We start from the raw sequence: 25,545 nt of genomic DNA on the forward strand, positions 1-25,545 counted from the left end.
AAATGCTTGGTTTGAAATTCCCGCGCGCGCGGTCTTTGTAAGCGAATTGCTAACTGCCACATCTGCTTCTGTATAATGCTTGCCCGCCCCATATAAGAATGTAGTTGTAAGCGCTCGGCGCGTCTCTCGTTTGCAGCTCCTTGTGGGCACTGTGTCACTGGACACTTTGAGAGTTCGCCCCTTCGAAGGTTAAACTTGGCCAATAAAGTAACATCTTTGATACCCTGAAAGTCTCCAATATTGGTTCTCGCGTGTGCTGGATGCTACACTATCCAGTGTGAATGAATCAAAATTGTACCTATCTTCTTTGTCAGATCTGCAAAAAATACATTTTTGGTGTGCTGCAGAATTCTAGTGATGGGTCTATGTGTGCTGTGAGAGGAAAAGGGTTGAATCGCTGGACTCAGCGGATGTCAACAATACCTTCCTGATCCTCATAACCTTTCTTTGGTCCTCACAAAATGTTTATCATACAAGTCAATTTGTATGACTTTGTGCACACAGTGCACAGACCCCACTGGACTAACAGAGACAGTGTCCACTGTGCAGGGCTCCCTGTGGCAGTGAGAACCACGGGGGACAAAGACCAAGTGGTGATGTCACCATGATCCAATGCGTGCAGTTCACTGGGGGGGGGGGGGGGGGTGCTGAATTATAATTGATGAACCAGAGACATTCCAGCACGGGCCATTTAATATCGTAAGGGACAAAGGTCATCTATTTCGGATGGGGAGGTCATGGAAACTGTGAAAGGAGGAAGTGTAGTACAGCCAAGCAAGTGACCCTGGCAGAGCTTTTCAAAGACAATTGGCCCATCACCCTCAAATCTAAAACCTCTGGTAATCGTGGGGATTCCCATACTCAGCAGGTCAACGATGATTTCCTGACAACTTAAAGTTCCCTATTTTTATTTTTAGCCTGGCCAGATGCTTTTCTGCCCTCATTAAAGGAAACAAGTCTATGTGGAAAATTCTGATTTTCTGTGCAAAAACTAAGAATTAAAATGAACTTGTTACATGTACAGTAACACATGTTTCATACTTTTTCCATTTATTTTGTTTTTGTTTTTTATTATTACTTTTATAATTCAGCTGTTTGAATTTTCCTGAAATACTGTTTATCCTGATAGGTCAGCTACTTGACATTCTGGGTAAGTGATGTTCAATAATATTTAGCATAAAAAATCAAAGTCCAACTACACTGAGCTGCCTTTCCCAGGCCCGCTCTCCCTCACCAGCACAGTTAACAACTCGGTGGGCACTCCCCCACAATCCATTCCTGGGCATGTAAGACCTATACCCTCAAATGGCTTCCTTTGTATTTGTTCATAAATAGCAAACAATGGGAACTGCTCTACAACCGGTTTTGTTTCCACTTTAGTCCTGGAAATCTTGCATTGTCAGTCAGCACATGTAACCCCACCTGGTTCTTGTTCATGGCTGTATAAGATTCCACTGCAAGGATTTGTTTTTTTTTTTAATATATATATAATTTAACTACTCCTATACTGTGAACACATGGGTTGATTTCACCTTTTCGCCATTACCAAAAGCACTTCTAAACCAATGCTTCTGAAACATCCTGTAAATATACCTTTGAGAACCCGTACAAAGTTCTGTAGAACAGACTGCACACCTACCATGGCTGAGTCAAGGGACGTGACCATATTAAATTTTGACAGACATTGCAAACTGTCCTCCAAAAATGGTCTGAAAACTTTACCATCAACAATGAAGAAAGTCCTGTCCCCCCACTTCCTTGCCAACATGGGATATTTCCTATCCTTTTAATTTCTGTCAATATACTGGGCAAAAAAAAATCTGATTTTAGTGTTTCCCTGAATGCTAGTGACATTGAGCATCTTTTCACGTGCTTCCTGGCATTATTTCATACGCTTTTTGTCTGAATCTCTTTTTCACTCCCCGTGCCCACTGTGTTCTGTGTCTTTTTCTTATTGATGTGAGACCGAAACAAGCCTCTGGTGGGGAGACAGTAAGTCCATTGGGATCTTTTCACAACCGTACGAAGTGGGCCAGTAGGTAAGCGGAAAATGACCAGGATACACAGAAAAAAGTCATCATGCTACCACATTTCTGTTGGGCCCCCCCACTCCGCTCACCTCTGTCATTGCCAACAACCCCCCAGCCCAGCTGCCGCAGCCCCTCCGCTTGGACAGACAAGCGATCACACCTGCACTCTGTGCTGCTCTGCCGAGGCCTGCAGGAGCCCGGGGGGGGGGGGGGGGCGCGGGGCGCGGCTGTGCATGGTCCGTGTTGCTCCCCGCTGTGACCGGCTCCCACCACCCATCCTGGACAACACTGCCCATCGCTCTACACATCACCGCCCAGTCGTGCCTTATTTCTTCAGTGTCTGCCAAGAACTATTCCTCTTATGTCAATTTCCAGGACCTGTCATCAATTTAAGCTACTTGGAAAGACATCTGTCTCTAGCATACACACTTCTGGGATTTCAAAAGTAGAACAAACTCAGTTGATCCCTCCTTTCACTGGCACATCAGAAGGAGATGTAATTCTGACCAATGGTGCTACCACATGGGCTGCCCCGTGCAGTCACCAAGGTGGACAGAGCCTTTTATTCCCATTCGAATGGCCGCAGCATGAGAAAAAAATGTTGTGTCATGTTTGTGTCCCGCAGAACACTTCTCCTCACTCCCCGCTCAAAAGCTGTGTGCTCTCTCCCTGCTGCCTGCCTCCAGCATCTCTTGTTGGTCTGAAAAAACACCCCCGTGGTTTCTGACGTAAGACTAAGTGGGTTCTGAGGTGCTCCCCAGGAGAAACACACAGGATCCTCCGTTTGGAATTTTATGACAACTCAGGCCACGGTAGCAGAATTGTTCACTCTTTCGGGCTCTGAGTTACATTCCAGAAAGCTAACGTTTCCAGATAAGGGGATTCCAATCATGCATGTAAAAAGTGTAAAATAAAGAGTATGGAGTGACAGGTGAAAATAGATTTGGCTTCAAGAAAATGGAATTAAATCAATAGACAGGAATTCCATCCACATTTTTCTTCGGTGTGCACTTTAATTGCTTGATAAAGCCATAAAATCTATTTTCGGCATTCAGAGGTAATTGTATATGTTTCAATGGCACTGAGCTACTTTTATGCTTCAATCAATATTTTTCTATCTTGTAAGAAAGCCTCAGTGCTGATTTGATAATCTTTGATTATTTTTCTCTCTCTGTGATAGCTGAATGAAAGCCTTGTGAAGTCAATGAAAAAGGATTCTTTATACAGGTATTCTAGATCTTTGGAAGGCATTTTTATCATTCTCCATTCAAAAGAGTAGCTATTACCCTAAATAACTGATTTTGAAAATGAAGTATCAGCCCTGGCTGGTGTGGCTCAGTGGATTGAGCACAGGCTGCAAACCAAAGGGTTGCCAGTTTGATTCCCAGTCAAGGTACATTCCTGGGTTGCAGGCCATGACCCCCAGCAACCGCACACTGATGTTTTTCTCTCTCTCTCTCTCTCCCACTCTCCCTCCCTCTCTCTCTCTCTCTCTCCCCCCCTTCCCTCTCTAAAAATAAATAAATTTAAAACAGTAACAATTTTGTTTCTCTTGCTTCCTAACCATTTAGCCTCCTGAAGTACCTGGGCTGCAGAATCCCAGGAGGTTTTCTAGCTCTGATATGTGCAGCGCCCCGCATGTTAAATACATTCCCTGGCCTTCTATGCCCATCTAGCCTCTTGGGTCAAGAAGGCCTCTTGAGCCCTTCTTTGCTGAGCTGTCCCCCAAGCCTGCTTCTTTTCCTAATTTCACCTTGCTTCTACTTTTTACCCAAATCTTAGCTGTTAAAACCTCCTCTGACAATGGAGTTGAGTGGCTTTTACCCAAATGCTGAGGCTCTTTTCCTTGGTCCAGACAGATCCGCAGTTGCGACCTAACTTTCTAGCTCTTATGAACACTCTTGCTAACCTGTTTTCCATTGTTACCCTCCATCTCCCAGTAGAAACCTGCTTTCAACCTCCAATTATAAAGGCGTGGCCCAGAGCCCTTCTATTTTTCCAGAAGTGTCTTTTTGCTCAATACCCCTTAAACACAGTCACGTATGGAATGAACGCAGCTAGTAGCCCACCAGAGTGGTTTCACACATGCACCAGGAGGCTCTGTTTCCCCCTGAAGAGCAGCAGTATCTTCGTGATCGACCACTTGGCTTCTTTTAGGATAACTGTCTGACCTTCTTTAAGAGAGTGGACCCAGTGGTTCACACCAGTCTATGTAGCCAGGACTAACAGCTCCATGGGTGATGAGAACAGAGAGCTCACATTAAAAAGAAATACAAACAAAACAGAAACACCTCCTAATTCTGTGTAATAGGAGACAAGCAAAGTAGAAAGCTCACTCCCTGACTTACACAAGAGAGGAAGGCTGGGGAAAAGGCCAAGTTCCCTGAGAAACACCTGGCCCATCCGTAAGAGCTGCAGACCACATCCTTGTCCCATAGGGTGTTTTCTTGACTGTCAACAACTCTCCCCTTTTACCAAGTTAAAACAGTAGCAAATAAGTAATACCATCAAACCATTAAATATAGCCCTGGCTGGTGTGGCTCAGTAGGTTGAGTGCCAGCCTATGAACCAAAGGGTTGCTGGTTTGATTCCCAGCCAAGACACATGCCTGGGTTGCGGGCCAGGTCCCCAGTAGGGGGCACACGAGGGGCAACCACACGTTGATGTTTCTCTCCCTTTCTTTCACCCTCCTTTCCCCACTCTCTAAAAATAAATAAAAAAATAAATAGTTAAAAACAAACCATTAAATATCGATTTCAGAGGATTTCAGCACTCTTCTGTTTATACAAGAGGAGAAACAGACTAAGCACCCGTGTCAGTCACTATCAGCGGCAGTATTTCCATTTTCTAAGATAAATATCTGCGCTCTGACAGATCGACTTTGAGAAGCTGATAGGTTTAAACTTCACCCATGTTACATCTCACTCAAGATGGTTACCCACTTTCTGCAAACATTTCTAGGTAAGAGTCAGTGATACGTTCAAATTTAATAAACTTATGAAACTCTCATCAGGCCATTCCCTGAGTTAAAACCTTTCGTTAGCTTCTGATGCCCTTTGGGGCAAACCTAAACTCCACCATGTGGCCATACTTTGCTCCACTTGTCCCTTGCTCTACGGCGTTGATTCTACGAGGCTCATGAGCACTCTACACAACTTTCCTTGGGAACACCTCTCAGGCTGCGTCAGGGGTCCACGGGGCCTATTCTTTTCCTCCCCACGGCTGCACGGGAAATCATTTAACTCATTATGTTAAATAACTGGGGAGGGGGAAGAGTCTAACCTGTTCACCATTGTGTCCCCCCGTGCCTACCACATGGCAGGCTCTCAAAAATACCTGTTAACTGACTGATTGGCTTCTTGCCTTTTTCTTTTTTTTTTTGCAGGGGTGAGGGCATGAATGTTATCTCAGTTGTATGAGCTGAGCCCACTTTGAAACTTGATAAACTATTACTTATCCCTTTAAGGTGACCAATTCTTTGGTGTTTGCTGGTTTGTTTCTAAGAGTCACACGAAGTTGAGGAGCAAACAGAAAGAGCTGAAAAGTCTTTGTGGGTGGGCAGACCTGCGTGACTTCAGTCCCCGGGGGACCCAGCTTGGCCTGAGATGGAGAAGCCTCTTCTCCCCGCTCTGACTAGAACCCATCGGTGACAGCAGGAAGCTACTTCAAGTGGCCTCCGTGGGACAGACAGAGGTCAGGAAGAGCCACAGCCGGCACTGACTGAGTAATGATGGCAGACGAGGCAGCCAACAGGTGGCGTAAACTTGCCAAGCACGTATGAGATCAGAGAGTCTCAGAGAATTAAGGTATGTCACGAAAAAGGGGAGTTTTCTCCACCAAAAACGGAAGGCAGGAGCAGGACTAAGGGGCAGCACTCAAGTCGCAAGTCAATTTACCACTCTCATCTGGGCACTCAGTGCTAAGGTGAGCTTGTGTTCTCCCCATCACGGCGAACGCCTGGACATCCCAGTTAGTACAAAATAACCACAGACACCTCCTGAGAGAGGCAGACCCAGGGCCTGAGGTAAAGCCTACACAAGCCAGGCTTCTCGGTCCCAGTACAAACCTTTTCCGTATCTGGCATCAGAAGTCTGGTGCGTGGTCCAGTCAAAATTATTCGCACATACAGAATCTATATTGGCGCGGCTCGTGGCACAAAATAGGATTTTTTCGTTGTTATTCTTCATCTTCTCTTTTTTCCTAATAGAGGAAATGTGAAACTTAGCACCGAGAACATTCCTCTCCCGCTCCGGTTCACAACGTTAATGATAACTCTAGTCTCACTATCCTAACCATTCACTTCACTGGCATTCAGAAGGGAGCTACTTACTTTAAGACAAGAGCTATAAAAGTATATGTCCATTGATGAGAGCTTTTAAATGACAGAGACAGGACATCACTGAATTGTAGAACCAATGCCGAAAGAGAGAGGCTCGCGTTTCCACAATGGAAACCAGGGACGGAAGAAACGGCTGACCGCCAGAAGAAACCAGTGAACATGAACCTGAAAGGGCAGACCTTAGCGAATCCTTTTAAACCGTCTGCAGAAACACGGCTGCCTACCTTTTAAAAGCAGTCAGGAGCTGTTCGTTCATGAGCCTCCTGATCTTTTCAATCTTGACCGTTTTCATCGTCGCTTTAAAATGCTCACTTATTCGGGTATATTCCGTGGAATGGTTACTGATCTCTACTAACTAAAAAAAAAAATTTAGATATAAAAACGTGGAACAGGAAACGTTGAAGGCATGCTACTCCCACACGTGTGGCCCCGATGCCCCTGCCGACGACAGGAGGTACGCCAGCTTTGGTGGCTGACATCAGTAACGAGCCAGGTGACACCAGGCCCATCTACTCAGGCTGCCACAGCTAATGAAGCATTATGCCCCAAGTTGTCTGATTTAGCGCAGTGACCAGCAAGTCCCTTGCCTGAAGCCAGTGTAGGGCAGAAACATTGAAGGTGCCCCTGCAGCCCAAGCAAAGCAGCCTGGACCCCAACCTGAAGCATCACGTGGAGGCTAAACCACGTAGGAAGTCTTGTCCCAACCAGGCTAGGTGACCAGGCGAGGCACAGCGTGTGTGACTCCCCTTGAAACCAGCTTGTTGACGCCAACGAATGGACAAGTCAGTTTTACGCTCTGAGTTCCGGTCTTCTCACCCACAAGGAAAGCTGCTAGTATCCATCACACAGAGTTTTCATGAGGGTCTGCCCCACGGAGAACCCGTGTGGTAGGACCCCGGAAACAACGAGGCTCCCCAGGAGAGCGACACAATCACCATTTAGCTGCCTGCCTTTGCATCCTGATCCCAGAGTTTTACAGACAAAGCAACTTGTTCTTTCATGCAAACAAATGCCTGTTTGTAACAAAGTGCTTTTTCCCACCTTCCAACAACTCACCCACCGAAAGGTAAAAACCGGTACCTCATATCCATTCGATGAGGCGAAGGAGGACTTCCACGGAGAAGGAAATGTCGAGGGTAACGTCTCTGGCTGGGTCTGCGCCGGCTGATGGCTACAAATGAGAGAGAGTTAGATCACACTTGCCCCATCCCAGGTGCCCAAGTACTTCCTGTCCTTCACCTCCTGCTTCTAAGTAAAGCTTTCTCAGATAATTTTTTCCTTGTGTTTTTCTTTGAACTACATCCCTGCATATTTTATTTATTTGTTTGTTTGTTCATTTACTTATTTAATTTAAAAGGGAGTGGAGGGAGAAAGAGATGGAGAGGAAACGCTGATGTGCGAGAGATACATCTATTGGTTGCCTCCCGCATGCCCCCAACTGGGGACCCTAGCCCACAACCCAGGCATGTGGATCGAACCTGTGACATTTTGGTTCGCAGGCTGGCACTCAATCCACTGAGCAACACCAGCCAGGGCTCCCTCTCCTATTTCTCCTGTAGATATACCAGTGATCGTGCTTGTTATTGATTTATTTTTATTTATGTTTTTAATCCTCACCCAAGGATATGTTGGTTGATTTTAAGGAGAGAGGAAAGGAGAATATGAAGGACGGAGGGAGAGAAACATCCATCTCTTGCCTCTCGTACACGTCCGGACCAGGGATTGAACCTGCAACCTCGGTATGTGCCCTGACCAGGAATCGAACCTGCCAACTTTCAGTGCACAGGATGATGCTCCAACCGACTGAGCCAGGACAAATCATGCTTTCTGAAAATGCAGAAATTATTCAAACTTTGGTGAATTAACTAAATGATATTTTCCCACTCATTTAAAATGGAAAGGCATTGATTCTTTTTTATAGTTCTGTTCAACCTTCAAAAGTCCTAACGTGTTAGCACTAAGTAAGTGTGACCTTTGGCTTCTTTGGGAAACAATAAACATTTAACTACATTAAAGGTACAGGGGCAAAATGCCTGCTGCCTACACTTTTATTTCAGGGTAACCATAACTCTTCCTTATAGACAAATCACAGTGATGAATTGCAGAAGAACGGACAGAATGAGAAAAACACCCTTGTGTTACCTATCATGAAATAATGGATCTAAACAATGACCATCAAGAGCTATGAAAACCATCACGTAGAAGTCCACAGGGAGACTGTGATAATGGAGGATCAGACTGCAATGACTTGAACCCACACCCCCATCTTCAGAGACCTCTCGCCATAACACGTGACAGGAAGTCGAAAACACCGTATACCGGGTCCGGCAGAAGTAACGCCTACGTGAGTGTGGTCGGTAGGGTACGTGATTGTCTCCCACGAGACGGACAGCAATTTGGACGTTTCACCTGCAGTGATGCGGTGTGCTTGGGTGTGACACTGTCATGTTACAGAATTACATGCTTCTGATTTTTGTAATAAAAGATGTTTATGTGATAAAAAAAATAGGAGGTGTTATTTGTGCCGGACCCAGTATATTACTTTTGATCAAAAAGGGAACCCGAATCTAATCAGTCCTCTAATCTAACCATCAATTCACAGAAATGACATTGAAATGACCCCATGAGGATACAATTTGCTATATTTTGAATTTGAGAGATCCTATAGGACAAATCACCTCATTTCTTAAAAAAAAGTAGAGGAGGGGAAACTGTAATAAATTAAAAGAAGGTTAAGAGACAAATCTAGCAAATGAAATATTCACACCCTATTTTGATACAAATTAGAATAAATTAACGATTAAAAGTCATTTTTGAGACAATGGGAAAAAATAGAACATGAACTGAGTATTAGATATTAAGGAATCATTCTTAATTTTGTTAGGTGGGTTAATGGTATTATATTATTTTTTAAAACTGTTAGACACAGCCAAAGTATTTGCAGTGAAATGATATGATGTGTGAAATTTACACTTGAAAACATTGAAGCAAAAGAAAAAACTTCAAGATGAGGTGGCGACAGACAAAACAAGAATTGTCAAATATCTCCACCCACTGAGGCTGAGCTTCTCCACATAGTCCCCCCAGTAACACACAGGGATTTATTATACAATTTCTCTCTGCTTTCACTTTGAAATTTTCCATAATAAAATCACTAAATTAAAAAATGCTTTCAGGGAAAAAAAAGTCTTTACCGATCCCCTTTTGTGAAATGAAGATTCCTTTGGATTGAGAGATGAGCCCCCACGTATCTGTGCTTTCAGCTCAGGATTTCCACACTGAGCCTGCACAGTGCCGAGGGAGCAAACTGTGTTGAAGTGCCACTGACAACGAAGTGTGCTCGAGATGGGTCACTTCTCTTTGGATTCTTCGGGATGACACTCACAGCCCTATCTCATCCTAAAGGAAACATGTCCCCTCCGGGCTGGTGACAGGAGTAAGTCTGGTTCTCTACGTGACCCCCACTAACAGGGTTTGTGCAACTCGTCTTCATTCACTCGCACGGCTGTCCACGTAGCATCACTATATACCATTCATTGTGCGAAGTAGTTCAAGGGCATTGAGGAGCTGAAGATGGTGGAGGGGAAGAAAGAGGTAGGGTGAGTTCTGCTGGCGAAAATGGTTATACAAATAACTACATTATAAGGCAGACTGGATAAGTACTATAAGAGACGTACTAAGTGGTCCTAGAGGATGAAGGAGGACACTGGAGGACAGTGCCAAGTAAGGTTTGAATGGGAAAAGCGGCATTCGAGCTGGGCCACGAAAGATGCTGGATTCACATGACCGATGGGGCGGATGTTCCCAGAGAAGGGGAAGAGCAAATGGAAAAGCATGAGGCAAATGTGGCATGCAAACTACTGAGAGAGACAATGGGCTGACTTCATGAAATATCTGGAAATGCCACAGACCAATTTCTTCCCTCGGAAATGTATGTACACAGAAAGAACCGCCCAGCTGGAAGTCAAGAAAGAACTCGGTCTAGACAGTTTCTGCTATCCAGACAAAGAACAGTGTGTGGTCTCCCTAGTCCAGACTGAAGGGGAATATAAGACTTACCAAAAAGTCAGCCCTGGCTGGTGTGGTTCAGTGGATTGAGTGCTGGCCTGAGAACCAAAGGGTTGCCAGTTTGATTCCCACTCAGGGCATATGCCTGGGTTGCAAGTTCTGTTCCTGGTTGGAGCACATGCTGGAGGCAAGGACCTGCAACCCTCTACCCCCCACCCCCCAGGTTCTAGAGCAGAATTGGATGAACTCCCACTCCTGCGGCCCTGACACAGCTCAGTTCTTCCCATCCTTGGATTCTTGTGAAATGTCTTCCTCATGACGCCACGTTTATCCTTTTAGTAATTCCCTCTCTCATGAAATACCTTAATTCCTACAACGGAAAGGACCTAATTAAAACACCTTGATTTGACACCTGCCTTAAAATCTGTTTTATATCAGCACACATCACCCAGGAAAAAAAAATCCAACTCCAAAAATGTTCATAAATAACATAGATTTTACTGAGTTTCACGAGCACACAAAGGAGAGTTACAATGAGTCCCCCACAGCACAATTCCCTCTAAAAGTCCCCTGGATCAACTTTATCTTTCCCCAAATCCCCCTGCTCAGACGGCTACCTCAACCCTTTTTTCCCTTCCATTTCCTCCTCGGCCTCCCAACCCTCTATAAATTCCCTCAGCAAAACCAAGGATACACACAAGGACCCACAGCAAAACAAAACCCAGCGCATCTGATCGCGGCCTAGACACAGCCCATTAATCTGCCATTCACAGCTGTAAAAGCGGAGCCCCAGAGTAGCTGAGACTTGCCTGAAGTCCCCCATGAGTTAGAGGAAAAGACAGATTTTCTGCTCAAGTACTCTTGCCCTCACACCATGCTGCTCGACAAGCACCCCACTCCGAGGCAAGGCGAAAGGAACGCGCCGTGCAGCGCAGGCAGGAACGTTCCGAGAACGGGGCTCCGGGTTCAGAAGTGGCTGGGTGAGGTGGGCGCGCTGCCCTCTCAGACCTGCCGGCATGCAGAGCCTCAGAACACTTACTCTGGCCCCGCTCTCCTCTGCAGCACGTCCTGGGGTGTCATGAAGGCCGGCCTCCGCAGCACGTCCTTTTGGGTCTTGGAAGCTATGTTCGTCTGAATCATCCCTTCAGACAGAAAAGGGGAAACAAACAAGAAGAAAGGATTAGCCCTGGAAAATGACTTACTGTTACTTTGCAGAGGCTAGTAACACAGCAATTACCCATGGCGGACCTGCAGAGGTACGAGCAGAGAAAAGCCTTTTGGATGAAAATTCCTCACGACGAGAACCTGGATTCCTCACTGCCCCCTTTTATAAGACCCAGGAAACAAAGAGGTAAATGAGCATTTAGCAGTGAATCGAATCTTTTAAGTCCAAGTCAGATGGAAAAGAAGAGAGCTGGGCTAACAAGACATCATCCATAGAAGCTGCCCTGAGCCAGGCATTCATGAGTATAGGGTATATCATTATATGACATAATTATATGTCTTGAAGATTTCTTTCTACGTCCAGTGTGAAACGTCATTTTCAATTCATGCATGCTATACGCCTAGGTCCAAGCTATAGCCAGAGCGATTGCTTGGAAAAGGAAATCATCATATATTGCTAGTGAGCACTTTGGAAAGCAGCCTGGCAGCATCCTGTGAACATACACCGCCAGTGGGACCCAGCGACCCCACCCTGGGTATCTACCCAAGAGAACTGACAACCTCTGTCCACATGAAGACCTGCAGTTCCTAGGAGCAACCCAAAATACACACCAAGAGGCGAGTAGATAAACAAACCATGTTATATCCTAACGATGGAATATTACTCAGCAATGAAAAGGGAGGGGCTATTATACATGCCCAACATAGCTGAATCTGAGAAAAGAAAACATTATACTGAGTCAAAGAAGCCAGCTGTATGCAGAGTACACACTAGAAGAGTCTATTTGTATGAAGTTCTAGAAGAGATCAAACAAATCTATAGTGACAGAAAGCAAATCAGCTGGTGGGGGGTGTGGGGGAGACGCACAGCAAAAGAGCACAAGGAAACAGATTGTTGGGACAGGTCCGTATCGTGATTAGGATAGGAGCGGCATACGTCTGTGGCAGTTGCAACATTCATCCAGCGGCACACTTAAAACGCAGGCACCCATTTCATGGCAGCAATCACAAGTCAGTGTAACGGATGTAAAACGAAAACAAGCTCACACGACAACAGCAAGAGCAAATCTGACCATGTCACCACCTGCTCCCGATTTCCCAAGTTTCTGCGTCTGCTCTCATCTCTTGTGGACCCTCTTGCTGTTCTCTGAAACCTTAGGGTTGTCTGCAATTTACAGCTTAAGGGCTGGTCTTCCCTCTCCTGGAGGGGGGCCCTCCCTTCCAGAATTTCCTGCCCCCCTAAGAGTAGACGCTCTCTCACGGCTCCTTTGTTCTCTTTCTGCTTCACTACATTGCTGCTTCTCTCCACAGCAGTGAGCACTAGCTGTTTGCCCGCATCTAGAACACTGCCTGGCACACAGTGGATGCTCCAGTACTAATTTAATAAATTAGAGATAAAGGGGGGAAAAAGAGTAAAACCCTGCAAACTGCTCTGAACTGCTTTCTCTGAAGCCAGAGAACAAAACTACTGGCTAAAGTGCTCCTGACTCAGGAACACGGAACATTGGTTTTCACCTCTCCACCACCCTTCCACATTGTCAAAATGACAGACTACCAGCAAAGGAAAAACAACGTTTAGACCTGGCTGGTGCGGCTCAGTGGATTGAGCACTGGCCTGTGTGAACCAAAAAAGGTCATCGGTTTGATTCCCGATCAGGGCATAAGCCTGGGTTTCGAGTCAGGTCCCTGGTTGGGGGCATGCGTGCAAGAAGCAACCAACTGATGTCTTTCTCCCTCTCCTTCCCCTCTCTCTAAAAATACACAAACAAAAAACAAACAAATAAATAAGAATGCTTAATTGAAGCCATTTTTCATTTCACTATCCAAGAGAAGAGATTTTTATTTTTCTCTACTGCCTTCTAGTCTTAGTCCACATGCATAAGCTGCTGCATTTCACACACACATTAAATATCTTTAAAAATCTTTTCCCCTTTAAATACCACAACACACAAATAGAAACATGCAGAAAGGGACGTTAGGGGTCCTGCCTTTTCCATTTAACAATATCCAATTTAGATACTGCTACATAGCTTTTACTACGTAGTGTCCATAAGCAGAATTTTAACAACTACCCAACACTCCACTGAAAGTTAATAACCCAATCTGCTTCGGCACCACCGTCCTGGGATGCAGGCTGTCCCTCTGACTCAGTACGTCAGACAAGGCTTCCATGAAGGTCTGCGGGCCTGTAGCTTTCCTTTTCCTTCTGCGGAACTGTTGCCTTAGAAAGATCCCTGAGTGCTCAGTTCGGCAGCAGGTAGACTAACATCGGAACAATACAGACAAGATGAGCATGGCAAGGGCGACCCAGAAATTTGTGAAGCTGCTTCACAGCAAAACAAACAAACAAACCAAAAAAAAGTAAGAAAGGAATGTTCCTGAGAGGATGAATAAACAAGCAGATTTTAATTAATATCTTTTCACGTGTCCTGCCAGGCTGCTTTCCAGAAAAGTCAGTCTGCCACACTATGGTAATTGGCACAGGGCCCCTTTGCAGGAGGTATTATTTCAAGCACTTGAGCAAGTCTCCTTCACCTCTTCCCAAGCACCTGCAGGGCCGGTCCTGAAAGAGCAGGCATGCACCCGTCTGCAGGGAGTGTCCCAGGGGTGCCGCCTATGGGACAGCAAGCACGTTCCCAGGGAGGGCAGCTGCTCCCCGGATTTCTCACACAACACGACAGACAGACTGGCAGAGGCTGACCGGAAGACCTCTGCATGGGGGCTCTGACCAACACAGCAGAGGGCAGCATGTTTAGAAAACGTGGTGGATGAGACACACCATGGAGCAGGACTACAACAGCTGGAAGGGTCAGAAAGGTTCTCACACCCTGAAGGGACCCACGGGCCCGGGGTCTCTACTGAAAACTCTGCCTCAGCCTGGGAGCAGCACGCTCAGAAACCAAACCTTCGAATGGTGAGGCAGAGACCACTTAGACCAATGCCCCCATCTTACAGATGAGGAAACAGAGCCCCGGTGCTGCTCCCGGCATGACACGGTTACTGAGTGTCAGAGCCACGGCTCTAGAGCACGGGCCTCTGACGGCCACTGGCTCCCACGCCCCGCACTGCTGCTTTTGCTCACGAGAACCCAGATTCGGGGGTAAGCATGTATGTCCCGTCCTGCCAGGTCACCTCAGGGCGGATTCTGGTGACCGGCACCCCTGCCAAACGCAGAGTCTTACCTTGGAAACTCAGCTCGTAGTTCTGGGAGCCTGCCTGAAATGGCACAATGCTCCTCGGAGAGCACAGGAACAACGATTCCAGGTACGAAGAGTCGACGTCCGAAACTTGCTGATTGCCTCCCTAAAAAAAAAAAAAAAAAAAAAAGTAAAGGCTTCGTGGTCGGCTTTTAAGAAATCTCTACCATTGCATCTTTCTTAAAATATATATTTTATTTATTTTTAGATGGGAAAGGAGGGAGAGAAACATCAATGTGTGGTTGCCCCTTGCGAGCCCCCTACTGGGGACCTGGCCTATATAACCCAGGCATGTGCCCTGACTGGGAATCAAACCTGTGACCTTTGGTTTTCAGGCCAGTGCTCAATCCACTGAGCCACCAGCCAGGGCAACTTCCCTGTTTAATGGTGAGGAAATACTTGTTCCTCAGGATCTAGAACGGGGGTGCTAATGACAGCAAAATCCTGCTGGCAGCCTGTGGTGGGGAGGGGCTCCCAGCTCCTTCAAAGACGTTTCGGAGTCTGCAGGTTTCGGCGACACCACCCCTCATCCCCTTCCCTAAGGAAGTGCCTGCAGGATGTTAGGGGAGGGGCGCAGGGATGAAGCACCCGAGGAAAATGTCCTGGATGGAGAGGGCCTGAACTCGGTCTCTTTAGCCTGGAGAAGAATACAGTGGGGGCAGAAAAGCTGGGTTTGAATCGCTAGTGCACAGAGGGCAAAGCAGAAATAAACTTGAACATGTTTCAGCAGGTGGAACCCGGACAAACGGGCGGAAGTGGCAAGGAGGCTAACTTCAGCAGAACAAAACCACAGCATCACACCATGAAGACACTGATTACGAAAGCACTGGGACACTACCAGTTAGGACAATGACGCTGGTAAACGACAGGCCTTCCTCGGACCCCAAAGAGCCGCGCAAGTGGGCAAACACCGGCCAGCACGGGGTGCAGAGGCAGCTCTTGTCACCTCTGCACACCCTGGCTGGACAACTCAAACCTCTGCCCTAACTGCCCGCCTCACAGCTTAAGCCCTCCACCCCTCAACTGCCTGCCCAGCTCTGCAGCGGCCCGTTTCTGGTGGGGAGGCATCTTTAAAGCTTTAGGCCAGAGCCTTTCAGCCTTCGATGTACATCTGCATCACCCTGGGATCTTGATACAATGCAGATCACCATTCAGGGGAAGTAGGGCGAGGGTTTTGAATTCTGTGTTCTGAGTGGCTTCGAGGTGATACTGATGTTGCTGGTCTGTGGGCCTTTGACTATCCAGGCTCCACAACCCGGATCAGTGCTATTCGCTGGAACTTTCTACGATGGTGGAAATGTTCTCTGCATGGTCCTCTATGGTGGCCACTAGCTACAGCTTGGCAATCGAGCACATGAAGTGTCAATAGTGTGACATGGAACTGAATTTTCATTTTATTTATATTTAATTAAGTTTAAAATAAAATAGCCACAAGTGGCTGGTGGTTGTCACTCTGGACAGAACAAGAACATGAAGCCAGGGCTGAGCATCTGGACAGCCTAGCACGGTTCACTTGGATCTTCCTCTGGCCCGGCCATCACACTACTCTAGTTCTGAATGAATGAAAGAATGAATGAGTGAATGAATGAGCCTTCAGTGATTTCTTCTCCCAGAAGACCTAAATGTACATCTGTTTCAGTGCCCAGGTCTTCACTCTAGCCCTTTATCTACATCATTGCCTTGATCTTGGCTTTCTAGAGCTACAGCTTCCCCTTGCCTTGAGCAATTCTCTCGGCCACGGTCGCCTGCCCCAGCTCCCTCGCCGCCAGCTTGCACAGCTACTGAGCTTAGCGACCTGCTGGTGAACATCTCAGAGGGTCTGGATCCACGCCCCCCGCCTGGTGCAAAGCCCATGGCAACCAGGCTCTGCCCTCCTGTCACTCCTGCTGTCATTCCGTCTCCCACCATCGCTGCCCAGACGCCTGCCTATTCAATCCTCACTTCTCCCATCACGTTGGCCTCTCTCTGTCTACCATCCTCGTCGGTATGAGTCCTGGTTAAGCACCTGAATTTACATAGGACACTATGTCTATCTTCCAGAGAGTTCACTGTCAAAGCATAAGCACCTCCTACCCTTCCTTTGCAAAAGTTTCTATGCTTCCAGTGCCTAGTAGGGAGCGTTCCCTTGCTTATGGTTCTGCTTCTCATCCCAAAGGTCTCTGAATTCTATGTTTGATGCCCTTGTGTTTGGGTTTCTCTGTGCATTCCGTGTTCAGGATCCAGTGAGTTCTCGTACCTTGTACTTGCAATTTCACATGATTTCGCCTTTTCCTTGCGGCTAACCTGGAAATCTCGGCTGCCCAGCTCTTCCTAAATATTCAGTTGCAAGAAATAAAACCTGTAGAGCCCCGTCTGAAGAAAACACATTCTAACCTGTGCACCAGATGGAACCAGGCCGTCAAAGAGCTGCGAACTGGGACTGTAACGCACCGACCCGGGAGAGAAACCAGGCTGCCCACAATGCGTGCGTTCGAATCTGCCAGAACCACCGTTTTTACTTTCATTGGACAGCCAACTGGGAAAACACCAAATCCAGGGCCTGTTTTTCCTTTTTTAATAACAGAAGAGCCAACTTAATTTATATAGTGATGGTTCTAACTAGTACGGGACGGTATGAATTTATCCACATCTTCAAAAGCATTTCCTACAGCAGACAAGTGCCATAGATTAAATGAACACAACACTTCGTGTCTGCAGGTTGTAAGTTACACTCTAAAAGTCTGCATTGAACACAGACTGGTGAACTCTGGATTAAAGTTCCCTCAGGAAGTTTCTTGAGTTTTATCAGGGAACATGAGCGACAGAACTTGTGTAAGTTTAAATCCCATCCATTCCCCACGGAGAGTTCGCTTTAGTCCCTGGGACCCTGCTGTCACTAGAACACAAATATTTTCCAACCTCTTTCCCTCACCTACCTGAAAATTTCTAATATTTGACACAAGAACCACCAAGACCTACAGTTTATTTTTATTTTAACCAAAGCTAATTAACTTGACTTTATAATTTCTATTTCTCCATGCACCTCACAGAATCACTTTTAAGAAACTGCACTTTGAGTCCTGGCTGGTGTGGCTCAGTGGATTGACCACTGGCCTGCGAGTCAAAGGGTCACCGGTTTGATGCCCAGTCAGGGCACATGCCTGGGTCCCCAGGAGGGGGCGCTTGAAAGCCAAGTACACATTGATGTTTCTCTCCCTCTTTCTCCCTCCTTTCCCTTCTCTAAAAATAAATAAATAAAATCTTTTAAATAAATAATAAAAATAAATACATAAAATCTTAAAAAACAAAAAGAAACTGCACTTTGGTATCATCCTTAGCTTGAACATAAAAGGAGTCTGTACAGCCCTGGGCAGGTGGCTCAGCCGGCTGGAGTGGACACCAAAAGGTTGAGGGTTCCGTCCCTGGTCAGGGCACATATAGGAGGCAACCGATCATGTTTCTCTCATTTTTCTCTCTTTCTGTCTCCCTCCCTCTCTCTAATAATAATAATAATAAAAAGAACATATCCTCAGGTGAGGATTAAAAAAGACAGAAGGAAAAAAGAACCTCCACAAAGGTCAACATCATGGGAATTTTCACACCTGGATGCTCCAGAGGGCACCGCAGCAGAGAGGAGAGCAAAGAGGAAGCAGACCAGACACCAGACTCTGAACCCGTATCCTGCTTCCACGGGCACCTCTGTGACTCCAGTGTCCTCCCGGAGGCACTGGGAAAGACGGCCTGATAGGACAGCTGGGAAAACCGCTGAGCTATGGGAGTGACTGTAGGACTCTTGTTGGGAACCTCACTCGCCACAGTATACGTGGTCCCCTCTACGTGGCCCCATAGCAGATGTTTTCCTTAGGCCCCATTAACAGAAAAAAGTGGCGCTTCTCCTGAGGAGGGACTGGTGTGTTCTTCCCAAAGAGACACAGGGGATCTTGTAATAGCTTGTGTTTCTTTGCTTGCTTGGGCAGCCGGGCAGCTCAGAGCAAGGCGCAGAGTGAGATCCGTGGCCCCCAGACTTCTAACCACCTTGAACCTTATGGCGGTGTTCCCCAGTCCCAGCTTTGTCCTTGGCTTTACTTTAACCTCTTGTTTTTTACTGTAGTCTCTTTCCCATCTCTCACTGGCTTTCACTGGCTACTTTAAGTGTGAGTCCTTTCTCTCTTTTCATTCCTATGCATCAATAAGAGGAAGGACCACTAGACAGAAGTTCTGCTTATCCAAACACGTCTATCGCAAAATGTCCCAGGTCCAGTCTTTCAAGTCCCTCTAAATCCTAGTCGCCATCTGTATCAGTTTTCTGATTCTTCAGTCTTGCCTCTTTTCTGGGTGGATGCAGTAATCTCTACGTTTATGTACTAATACACAGAAAGCTATCTCAAGGTTCTACCCCAGTCCTTGATAGTGAGAAATGAGGGACAAGCAGCTGACTCATGTCTCAAGCAATTCCTTACAAATAATTAATAGCCCTGGCCAGATAGTTCAGCTGGTTAGAACATCAACCCAAACACGCCAAGGCTGGCGGTTCGATTCCCAGTCAGGGCACATACAAGAATCAACCAATGAATGCATAACTAAGTGGAACCGCAAATCGATGTTTCTCTCTCTCTAAAACCAATTTTTTTAAATTATAAATAGTAATAATATGTTTTTGTTTATGGCTGCAATCGGAGTACATGCTTGCGAGAACAATGTAAACACCACTGTGTATAATGTAAAAAGAGCCCCACTCCTTCGACCACGCCCCCTCTCCACGGGTAACCAGGGAGACGTCAGACATTTGGGCAAGGACACCCGAGGAATGGAACACACCTTCTCCCCATACTGAACCCATCTGTTGAAGCCGCTCTTCCAATACCAAATCCATTTTGTGGCGAAGATGTTCGGCTCCTTGACAGACGACGGCGTGGAGATCCGTCGGATGGGGTTCTGGTTACAAGTCATTTTCTGGAAATCCAGTTGTAAACTTCCAATAGAAGTGCTGAGGAGGAAAAGTGTAAAGTTAACCAAAATGCTTCACTGACCTCTGTGTTCTACAGTCTGGGATTCCCTAAAAGAAGCATGGAATTAAAATTTTAGGGCTGCAAGAGATCTTCAGACTTCCTTGCTATAGCTGCCAGTCTGACACATTAAAAAAAAAAAAAAAAAAAACCCTCAAGGCCTGGCTGGCATAGCTCAGTGGATTGAGTGCAGGCTGCGAACCAAAGCATCGCAGGTTCGATTCCCAGTCAGGGTACATGCCTGGGTTGCAGGCCATGACCCCCAGCAACCACACATTGATGTTTCTCTCTCTCTCTCTCTCTCTCCCCCTTCCTTCCCTCTCTAAATAAATAAATAAAAATCTTTTAAAAGATCATTTTTTAAAAAAAGAAAGAAAAAACTGAAATACCCAGAGGCCATGTCACTTGCCTGCCCCACATATTTACTGGTATCACAAAATGTATTCCTCAAAGACTATCCCAAATAAAACTTTGCCCACAAAAGAATGGGCTCAGAGTTAGAAAGTGAGTTAGAAACTCACCGTAGGTGAGTTTGTTCTATTGCAATAATTTAACTAGTTATTGAAAGACCTTTTCGGGGAGCCAACAAGGTCCAAGTTATTTTTGTGAAGTTAAGACATTATTTGCCTTTTCTACTGGCACACTCTCGCGGGAGCACAGTAGAGTTTCCAAGACGTGACATCATGTGGGACTGTACAACAGATTTCCAAAAGTATAAATGTAAATTAAATATAAAATATAAAAGAAATAGAAATATGTATTTATAATGCAACATAAATATCTTTATAATTTAAATATATGTATATTCCTATGTACTATTAATTATATTTATATAAATGAATATAAATTAAATATAAAATATAAAACATTGTCATTCTTCTCAATGAATTTTTTTTGTTTTGTTTTGGAAAAGTTATTTTTTAGTTATACATATCTACAGGTACACTTATATACATATAACTCTGTAATTATACAAATATAGTTATACAAAATGTTATATTAACATCGAATGAGTGTATTATTTTTAAATGAATCGTTACTTCATGTTTCTCAGTTTTCATTTGTATTATGATAAATAGATCATTATAATCCACATAAACAGAAGCTCCTTGAGATCTTCAATACACTTTCAGACTGTAGAGGGACCCTGTGACCAGAAACGATTTTTGTCCCCTGGGGACACTAGTGATGTCTAAACACATTTTGGTTATCGCAACTGACATCTGGTAAGTAAAGACCAGGAGTGCTGCTAAACCACTCCCCCCAAAAAATCAAATAATTATCTCCCCCCAAGTATACAGTGCTGAGGTTAAGAAGCCTGCTTCAGATTTACCGGGGGCGGGGGGGGGGGGGGGGGGGGGGGATCACTACAAACAAGAAAATAGCCGATGCCACCCTCTAGTGGCAAAATGCAGCAACAGAATCTCCACCAAAAATTCACTGAACTTGCAGATGATGAAACACATGTCATTTCCCTTATTAAACTAGGAACGTCGTATAGCTACAGTCATATGGGTATCGCCCATTTCGGCCCTGACAGAACAGAAATACCAGGCAGCCTCTAGATGCCTCTACGAGAGAGAAAACGGCAAACATAAAGGGAATCACAAAACCCTCAAGTATCTAACAAAACTCTGCACTAGAACTGTTTGAAATTGTTCAAATCATGCTCTAAAACTATGGCGTCAGGCCTAAGGCTCTTCTGAGGTAGTCCTTTTGTACCCTTAATAGTCGTATCATGAGCTGGCAGGAACATAAACCGACCTCTGCTTATTTGTCTTTATGTCGTGCAGATAAACACAAATATTAACTAAACCAATCATCGTGTCACTGTGTCTTTTGCATGCATCAGCAAATATTCTAAGAATCCCATGTATTATCCAGGCTCTGCATGACTTCCAATTGATCATTTTTTTTCATTAACTCAATAGGCATTTGCCATTTTTCTCTCAAACTTCAACAACTTGAACGGGATTCTGAAGGGAAATGTTTTTCTTCTTCCCAGAAGCCTAGCACTACACTTTCCTTTCATGATGGTGTGGATCTCACAAGCCACAGTCCTGCCACAACTTACATGCTGATTGTGGGGTCACAATAGGCCTTCTCGATACTCTTCATGGGCTGGAGGTCCATCCAGGTGTTTTTAACTGACATCTGCCACCGGTAGGGCAGGTGGAAGTGAACTCTGTTGCAGCCTTCTGCAAAGACAAAGAGGAGGTCTGAGGGTGGGCCGAGTGGGGGGGTCTAGCCACTTCAACCAAGTTCATTGCTCACATTCCCATCAAGGCCTGCCTTTCCCACCCGGCCAGACCTGCATGCAGGGCACGTTCTGTGAACACCTTCGCTCATGCTAGCTGCCGCCCACGGTGCCCCATACCCACATGTCCAGGTGCCTTTATTATCCACAGAGACTCATCAGGAAACAGAGACTCCCCACTCCCCAAAAAGTCACTTTACTCACACGAAAATCTGATGTCCTATTAAATTTACAGATACCCGTCCTGCACCTCCTGAGTGGGCATATGGGGACAGAACGCTCCCCGATGCCGGCCACCGCCTGTCCTTCCTTGAAACCCCAGCCTCCGACCTGCCTCGCCCAGAAAGACTCCCTCCCCCCGTCTCTGCTTCCTCTGACCTGATTTGCATTCTGCCTCCCCTTGGCCAGCGCTCAGTACCCAGTTTGTGCATTTTTATTTGTGTGTTTACTTATTTTATACAGTTTCCTCAAGTGGGGGTGTTTCTGGTGTCTCCTACCGTAGTTACAAACTCACTGAGGGGCTGTTTACATCACAGCTTAGCTTGTATCTCCCTTGCGTGCCCGGCACCCGGCGGGGCGGGCAAAAGATGGGCATTCAATCAGTGCTTGCTGAATACTGATCTAGTGTGATAGGGCCGTAAGACAGGAATACAGAAAATAGTTCCACTTCTCACAATGTTCATTATGTTATGTTTAAATGTTATGCTACGTTTGGACATTTTGAAATGTCCAAAAGGCGTGTGACTATTTTAAAACAAGAAGAGACAGGTGTAGACATCAAAGGGAAACCCACAGAGTGGCCATGGCTGAGATCCTCTGATTCAAAAGTATATAACCTTCGCTCATTATATTTCATACCAGAATGGCTGCTATTAAAAAAGAAAAAGAAAGAAAAAAGCGTTGCTGAGGATGCAGAGAAACTGGAACCCTCGTGCACTGCTGGTAGCGGCTATAGAAAATGGCATGGCAGCTCCTCAAAAAACTTAAACATAGAATTACCATGCGATCCAGCACTCCCACCTCTGAGTACACATCCAAAAGAATTAAAAACCAGGTCTCCCAATAGATACTTGCACACCCATGTTCGTAGCGGCATTACTCACAATGGCCAAAAGGTGGCAGCACCCCGAGCGTCCATCAATGGATAGATAAACACAATGTGATATTTACAGACTATAGGATATTATTCAGCCTTAAAGAGAAACAGTGACCCATGCTACAACATGGATGACCCTTGAGAACATTATGCGAGGTGAGATAATTCAGTGTCACAAAAAGACATATACTATGTGATCCCACTCATGAGGGACATAGACTAGCCATATTCAGAAACACAGAAACTAGAATGACAGCTGCCAGGAAATGGGGAAATGAGGAGCTCTTATCTAATGGGTGCAGAGTTTCAGTTTGTTCACAATGAGGGCTTCCGGAGAGTGGTCACGCAACAATACGAACGCAATTCACACTACTGAACTGTACACTTAACCATGAGTAAGTCAGGGAAAAGCTATGTTATCTGTGTTTTACCACAATTAAAAAGAAAAACAAAATTTTGAGCTACAGGCTTTTGGCTTCGAGAACACAGGGCACCATTCTGACGACGAGACTGGAGTGCGACAGCGGATTCCCTGTGGGTAGTGGCCTGAGCAGGGCCTGCTGCTGCTGAGCGAACTTCGGCACCCCCTCATAAAACACAAAATCGAAACAAAAGCCTCCATGCTCCCTAGGATTGAGAAATTTCCTAGCTACAAAGAACCTGGAGGAAGATGGAGGTGTAGAAAAAAGTGGCTCGCCTCCTTGCACAACCACAGCAAAATTACAACTGAAATATAGAACCACCATCACTCAGAACTGTCAGAAAACTCAAACTGTATATAAGTCCGACAACTAAGGAATTAAAGAAGCCACATTCATCCAGACAGGTAGGAGGGATGGAGGGGCGGAGGGGCGGAGGCTCCCCATCCAACTTACAGGCCCACCCAAGCAACCCTCCCATCCACCGAGGTAACAGTGGCTTTTCCATATGAAAGGCTGGGCTAGGCGCAGGCTTCAGACCTTCCTGAATCTGCTCAAACAAGAACAGCTGAGCCAAGCTCCAAACCTCCCGTTGAGTGGCCCCAGGCCCAGCATCAGCAGCGGCCATCTGCAGATCACTTTACAGCTCATGCCACGGGGCCCAGACGGACCACAGGTGGAGGGTGACTTTGGCCTGCACCACCCAGGAAACCCCAGGGCCTGTGCACCCCAGGGACAATAACAGACCACTTCGGAGCACTACCCAAACACCTCCAGAAGCCATAGAGCAGGATGATTGCAGGTCAGAAGTCACGGCCAGTCCTGCCAGCTGACTGGCCTGGGTAAATCCATCCCATTGACCTGCTGACAGCCATCAAGACTCATCTACAAGAGGAGGGTGTACTCATCCTACACGGAGAGAGTTCCTTGAGTGCATAGCCTGGGAGATAGGGGAGGCTGTGCCTTTGGATCGCACAGGGCGGTTACTACATTAGGGCCACGCTACCAAGACATGGAGTCAAAGCAGCTACGTAATACATAGAAACCAACACAGGGAGGCTGCCAAAATGAGGAGACAAAGAAACACAGCCCAAGTGAAAGAACAGACCCAAACTCCAGAAAAAGAGCTAAACGAAATGGAGATAAGCAATCTATCAGATGCAAAGTTCAAAACATTGTTTATAAGGATGATCAAGGAACTCAGTGGGTTCTTCGATAGCATAAAAAAAGACCCAGCCAGAAGTGAAGGATATACTAATTGAAATAAAGAACAATTTACAGGACGTCAGCAACGGAGTGCAAGAAGCCAAGGATCAAATCAATGATTTGGAACATAAGGAAGAAAGACATCCAATCAGTAGAGCAAGAAGAAAAAAGAATGCAAAAAATCAAGAATAGTGTAAGGAGCCTCTGGGACAACTTTAAACATTCCAACATTCACCTCATAGGGGTGCCAGAAGGAGAAGAGAAAGAACAAGGAATTGGAAACCTATCTGAAAAAAATAAATAAAGGAAAAATTCCTTAATTTGGTGAAGGAAATAAAATAGACATAAAAATTCAGGAAACACAAAGCATCCCCAACAAGATGGACCACACCAAGACACATCATAATTGAAATGCCAAAGGTTAAAGATAAAGATAGAATCTTAAAAGCAGCAAGAGATAAGGAAGAGTTCCCATAAGACTGTCAGCTGATTTCTCAAAAGAAACCTTACAGGCAAGACGGGGTTGGCAACAAGTATTCGAAGTGATGAAATGCAATGACCTACAACCAAGATTACTCTATCCAGCAAAGCTATCATTTAGATTCAAAGGGCAGATAAAGTGCTTCGAAAACAACATAAAGCTAAAGGAATTCATCACCAGGCCACTATTATAGGAAATGTTAAAGAGACTTATTTAAGAAAAGGAAGATCAAAACTATGGACATTAAAATGGCATAAATACATAACTATCGACAACTGAATCTAAAGAACAAACTAAGCAAACAAGCAGAACAGAGAGAGAATCATAGATATGGAGAACACTGGGATGGTGGCCGGTGGGGAG

The 25,545-nt window shown here is 45.7% G+C and overlaps 1 protein-coding gene across 1 annotated transcript in view; it reads right to left on the reverse strand.

The window, feature by feature from the left end:
• The window catches only part of ZC3HAV1 (zinc finger CCCH-type containing, antiviral 1), a 57,839-nt gene that overhangs the window by 4,510 nt on the left and 27,784 nt on the right, over nucleotides 1-25,545 (reverse strand). Inside the window, 7 exon segments of the mRNA XM_028525872.2 lie at nucleotides 6,097-6,230; nucleotides 6,594-6,724; nucleotides 7,450-7,540; nucleotides 11,417-11,519; nucleotides 14,724-14,844; nucleotides 19,536-19,704; nucleotides 21,798-21,921. Coding sequence (XP_028381673.1) covers nucleotides 6,097-6,230; nucleotides 6,594-6,724; nucleotides 7,450-7,540; nucleotides 11,417-11,519; nucleotides 14,724-14,844; nucleotides 19,536-19,704; nucleotides 21,798-21,921 — 873 coding nt within the window.

Source organism: Phyllostomus discolor, chromosome 10 (genome assembly GCF_004126475.2).
Source record: "Phyllostomus discolor isolate MPI-MPIP mPhyDis1 chromosome 10, mPhyDis1.pri.v3, whole genome shotgun sequence".
NCBI lineage: Eukaryota > Metazoa > Chordata > Mammalia > Chiroptera > Phyllostomidae > Phyllostomus > Phyllostomus discolor.